General features: G+C 36.9%; 1 protein-coding gene across 1 annotated transcript in view; it reads right to left on the bottom strand.

The window, feature by feature from the left end:
• Positions 1-627: 627 nt before the first annotated feature.
• LOC136261074 (uncharacterized) overlaps positions 628-6,000 on the bottom strand; it is a 111,390-nt gene continuing 106,017 nt past the window's right edge. The window contains exons 12-13 of the mRNA XM_066055040.1: positions 5,365-5,682; positions 628-962 (exon numbers count right to left, since the gene is read on the bottom strand). Of these exons, the coding sequence (XP_065911112.1) occupies positions 628-962; positions 5,365-5,682 (653 nt within the window). The remainder of the gene's footprint in view (positions 963-5,364; positions 5,683-6,000) is intronic.

Here is a 6,000-nt window from a genome sequence, read left to right as displayed (position 1 = left end):
GGATACATGCAATTTGTGTGCTGATAATACAGCTGTTTGTGTGCAGACAAAAGCAACACATACACTGTATTAATGCTTAATGGAATAATGCAACAGATTGTATAGCTATGTACAATCACTGGACTTTACTGGTGGACAGGACTACTAGGCTAATGCTTTTTCCTTTTATTGATAGCAAATATTTGGGTTTAGAGAACCCATGATTTAACTATTCCTCCTGCAGTACTTCTACTTGCTCAGGACAGCTAGCTATTTTTAGTGATAAAAACTATGATCATGATCAAATCCAGTTCCATACTTGATAAATTTTCTTTATAATTCCAGTTCCAGTTCCAGTATAGAGGAAAACAAAATTATTGTTCCAGTTCCAGTTCTAGCTATAGAACTCGAACTAGAATAAATTTGCTAGTACTGGAGTTACTTCTGGTTCCAGTACTGAGAACTGGAACAACACTAGCTTGTGAATGGTATATAAACCCACTGTAAGCCAGGTTACAACTACTTTGGAACACATGGTAGTAACCTTTGATCTGCCTATACACTGCACTACAACTTACTTACAGATGCACAATTTATATACATACTACATGCCATTATTTACACCCCTACCAATGCTACATAGATATGTTAATTCTTACCAACAAGAGGTTGTAGTTCAAAATTGCTCAATCCTTTGGTTTTAAGTATTAACACATTGCATGTATATATTCCTGCATCATCCTCAAACAGTTTGGTAAAGATCAGACACCTATTATAAGTGTTTTCACTGGATATGATTTGTCTGACAGTCACTCTGCTAGTATTCACTATTAAATTCCCTCCAGATCCCATCCAGTTAATGTTTACTAAACTGGGCTCCACTCCATCAACTGTATCAACTATACACTGGACAAGTAGAGGATCACCAACAATAGCTCCTTGTACTGTACCACTTGGTGATGTGGTAATGGTGGGAAAAGGAACTGTATGTATGTAAGAATTAGTACAATTGCAATATTTAGTGTAGATGTGTGCATGTATGGTACCACTCAAACACAATGTCACTATGCACGATTATGTGAGTTAAGGGATGAAGATTCATGAGCAAAACAGCTACCACACCCCTTAATTAGTGAGTTTTTAACATGTACTTGTGCATAGGTAACGACATTGTGTTCAAGCAGTACTGTATGTAAGTACACAAGAAGACCAACTGTGCAATTGAAAAGCATGTTTATATATCCCTCCATTTCTACTTACAGCTGTACAATGTTGAGCTAAATATCTATCTAATCAAAAAACAGCCAAGCTGTAAAAAAGGGTGCGGCTTTCAAAAAAAAGCTAGGGTGAAAAAAGATGTGAAATCAAAGATGGTGGCCAAGAAATGGCTGTGATGGTAGGTTAATGGCAAAAATGACAATTCAGGTGAATTAGGATTTGGCATCAAATTCACCTGAATTGTCGTTATTAAAATCTTTGCCATTAACCTACCATCATAGCCATTTCTTAGCCACTACCTTGGATTTCACATCTTTTTCACCCTGACTTTTTTGGAGGCTGCACCCTTTTTTACAGCTTGGCTGTTTTCTGATTAGATATTGCATCTTTTTGTAATTTCATACCTAAAATCAGCCTATGGCAAGCTTCGGGTATTTGTTTTAACTTGTCTTTTTCTTTACTGCAGAAATGGGGATTATGATGGAGAAGATTGTTAATTATTTGTTTAGCTACATGTACATTTAACAATATTATTTAGTAATTTACAATTGTGTTGATTAATCAAGATATCAAATTAACTCACAGGCTGAATTGTTTGCAGCTGAATACTCTACAGGGAAATGTGTATGTAGCTGAAATTTCTACAGGGAGACTTGTAACATAGCTGTATTCCTAGACTACATGGTGAATGGTTTGTAGTTGAATTCTCCAGAGGGTGACTCGTAACCTAACTACTACCTAACTAAACTTTCTACAGAAAGAATTGCAACATAGCTGACCTTTCTATACGATAGTTTTCTTGTAGGTGAACTCCCTACAGGGTGACTTGTTTCTAGCCGAATAGTACCTCTACAGGGTGACTTGAAATGTAGTTTAACACTTTGCAGGGTGACTTGTTTCTAGCTGATTTCTCTACATGGAGATTTCTTTTTGTCTACCCAGAGTGGCTTATAACAGTGTTAAATTCTCTCCAAGGCATAGTTGAACACTTTAATGGAGTAATTTTACTTCTTAGCTGAATGCTTTATTAGGGTGACTGCTCTATTAAAGTATCTCAATCTCGTACTTGCTACATCGAGTTGGATTTCGTATTATAACTCTGTGGTTTTAAGTCTGATTCTTCTAAACCATTGAAGGGCATTTCTAAGATGATTAATCCATCTGTACACCAATTTTCAAATCATTCTCCTGACCGGTTTTTCTGGTAGGTGTGGCAAGTAATTGTTTCTTTAAAAGCTAATCTTGATTGCATAATTGTTACACACTGTTGGTTTTGTTGCTGTATCTTCATGGTCTTTACCTCGATTTCTTTCAAACCACAAAATATTTGAGGTTCAATAGTTAACTTATCCATGTACCGATTTTCAGCTTCTTCCCATAAGCGGTTTACCCTGTAGGCATGACAACATATTGGTAGGCATTTTAGTATCCGAGATCTTTTTTAATATTCTTTGTATAGTGTAACTCACCTAATATTGGATGGGCTCCAAAATTGGACGCGATTACTTGAGGAATTTTTGAACAACTTATATGTCTTTAGATAGTTCAAGGCTGTGGGACTTTGGACACCAAGTATCAGCTTTCTCGGCTTCTTTGTCTGGTGGCAGCCCTGCAAGTCATTTCAGATTAATATGTATAATCGAAAAAAAGTCACCCACTGTCTACAAATCACACTTACATCCAATCAACAGTTTTATATTTTTTAAGCTGTAGAGCAACTCATCTACTTTCTAAGTATCCCTAGTTTATTTAATTAAATCCTTTTAATCACGAATTACAAATCAAAAAAAAAGAGATGTCACTTGGGTAATAATCGCACCATAAATTTAAGTATACGGAAACTTGATTAAGTATACGTAGCTTGATATACGTTTACGGGAAAGCAATGCGTATTAGTAAACATGCAAACAATAATATAGTACACTAACACAGTCTACCAGAAGCGGTAGGGAAAAGGAAGAGTGTGGCATGGAGGGGTGTGGTGGGGATAGTTGCACTTGAATTTTGATATATCAAAGCATTGTTAGAAGATGGCATCCAAATCAATTCTGCTTGCTGCTGAAGGTAGTTAGGAAGATAGCAGTGTTGGACAGGAAAGGGCTGAGAAACGGAAGAAATAGATGGAGAAAAGTTAGGACGTAGTCTCAATTGAGCTATTTGATTGGAGCGGTGCTGGTGATGGGCTCTTGGTAAACAAGGTTTGGGAGGTGAGGGTGTTATTGAAGGTAGACTAGGATCTGGCTCCACTGTAATCCTGTAGCCAAGAATGGAGGAGCAGCCCCCTCACACAACAACTCAGAAGCAGATATTAGGTAACCCTGATGAAACAGCTTGTCCTCCCTTTTTCTTCACAATAGTTCTCTGAAGTTGTGGAGAAGGCACCAAATCAACTGGGTCCAGAGGCTCTAAGAATTGATGATCCTGAGGAACTTCCTCCATAACAAGTGAAGAAAATCTGTTTGCAACCAGTACAGCAAAACAAACACTGCAATCGGGAAATGTGTACTGTATGCTTTTACAAACACCATATACTTCCGTACACTTAAATTCATGGTGCAATTATTACTCCAGTGACGTCTAGAGATATTTAGAAAGTAGATGAATTGCTCAAACTGTTGATTGGATGTAAGCGTGATTTGTAGACGGTGGGTGTCCATGAATTGACTTTTTCCCGATTATATGTATTAATCTGAAATAACTTTGCAGGGCTGCTGCCACCAGATAAAGAAGCTGAGAAAGCTGATACTTGGTGTCCAAAGTCCCACAGCCTTGAACTATGTAAGACATATAAGTTGTTCAAAAATTCCTGTTGTAGCTTGAGTAATCACGTTTGATTTTGGAGCCTGTCCGATATTAGGTGAGTTACTCTATTCCCCAATAGAACCCTGGCACAAAATAATAATGTGTGTTTAACTTAGTATTGCTCCGCCATCTGAGCTCCAATGGGGATGAAAATCAGTTCGGGGTTTGTCCACATGCTGATCATCGTGAAAATCTTAGTTTTATCGTGCACATTACATCTACGTGAGTTTTATGTCATTTTGTAATCTTTTTTAAAGTCTTGTAATATATGAAGAATACTTTGAAACTTTAAAAAAAATACTGTCGTATGGAAGGTATTCCCTAGTGTTTACTTTAAAGTGTGTAGTTACATTGTGATTTTCAGCTACGCAACAATTTTCTGATGGTTGTGTCACCAACTCAAAAGTATGAACCACTTCAAAGTCGGCATAACAATGCCATAACTGAAACCACAACTCCACCTTAGGCATTGTTGCATCATTGTGACACCTCCACTTTAGTTGTTTACCTTTATAAGTTGTTAACTTAATCTTTTTACTTACTTGAGGTATAGCCACTTACCTAAGGTATACATCATTGTATTGACAAGTGTGCAGTAGGTGAAATATATTGCTCACCACAAAGCACACAAAGATCGCTGAGATCTAATAAACCCTGAAGTTACTCTTATTACATGTACAAACTTGCAGCTAGAAGCAATTGCAGTTTCAAGGCTGTCCAGGTTGTTAGATGGCTTCCTAATTCAATTGTGCCACTTATTCCTTTAAAATGTATGGTCCTTTTTTTCAATTTTAAAGTACTGTGTGTGCCAAAGTAGCTAATTCCAACACAACAAACTATATATTTCTGAGATCGACAATCAATACTCTATCTAATGAGCATATAATGAAGTTCATTTTTACAAAGTTTGAAAATTGGTCTGGAATGCCTAATATTGGTGTTATGTTTCGTCAATAATCACTAATAACTCCTTGGCTGTTTATCGTATTCCAGTCAAACTTGGTCCTCTTTCTGTGTACCAAATTTCAAGGCAAACGGATATTACAGTCGCATTTTATGGCAGCTTTTGTAAGTGTGCAAAAAGAAGAATAGAAAAAAATGAAGAAACTAAGCCAATTTTTGAAGACCCATGTCTCGGGAATGCTAGGAGCAATTTTGCTGAAATATGGCAGGTGTGTCCATAGCAAAAATCATCTTGTTTTGTGAAAGCAGCACAGAGCTATGAATGCATGAAAATCGCGCTTTCGTTCTTCCTGTCAATATACTCACAGTGTGGTGCATTATCTTTTTGGCTGCATGACCTGATCATTTTATTTGCAAATAAAAAGGGGTTATCTCATTGTAATCACTGTTCTCATTACTCACCAGTCACATCCAGTGTGATGCTATTGTTAGTTGTCACTGTTGTGTTAGAATTGATCACTACTTCACACTGGTATACTTTATCATCATCAGATGTTGTTAGTAGTGATATAGTATAAGTGTCTGTATACACTGCAGTACTGCTTGTCATTGAGCTAATATTAACTCCTTCCACTCTCTCTAATTCTGTACCATCACTACTCCACACAATGTCCACTCTACTGGTGATACCCCTCACAGTAGTCACATTACATTCCAGAGTTAATGGCTGACCAACTGTCTGAATACTGCGGGCAGTAACAGTGACGGTGGGAGTGGGAACTGTAAAAACAATTTTATTATACATCGTTCTATTAAACAATCATTTTGGAAAGAAATTAACTACTTACAAGTACACAAAAAGATTTGAAATTTTCAACTAGAGTATGGACCATAGCACATCGATACAAAGTACTGAAACAAGCTAGAGTAGTGTGTGATATTAAATCACAGTAAAACAATAAGAAGTGTTATATCCCTACTGGGCTCATGATACCATAACAGAAACGCACAGTAGGACACAACACTTCTTTTTGTTTTACTGTGATTTAATATCACACACTACAGTACTTTTATCGATGTGCTATGGTCCTTACTCTA

Source organism: Dysidea avara, chromosome 7 (assembly GCF_963678975.1).
Source record: "Dysidea avara chromosome 7, odDysAvar1.4, whole genome shotgun sequence".
NCBI classification, from domain to species: domain Eukaryota; kingdom Metazoa; phylum Porifera; class Demospongiae; order Dictyoceratida; family Dysideidae; genus Dysidea; species Dysidea avara.
This window is presented reverse-complemented; position numbering and strand designations above follow the sequence as displayed.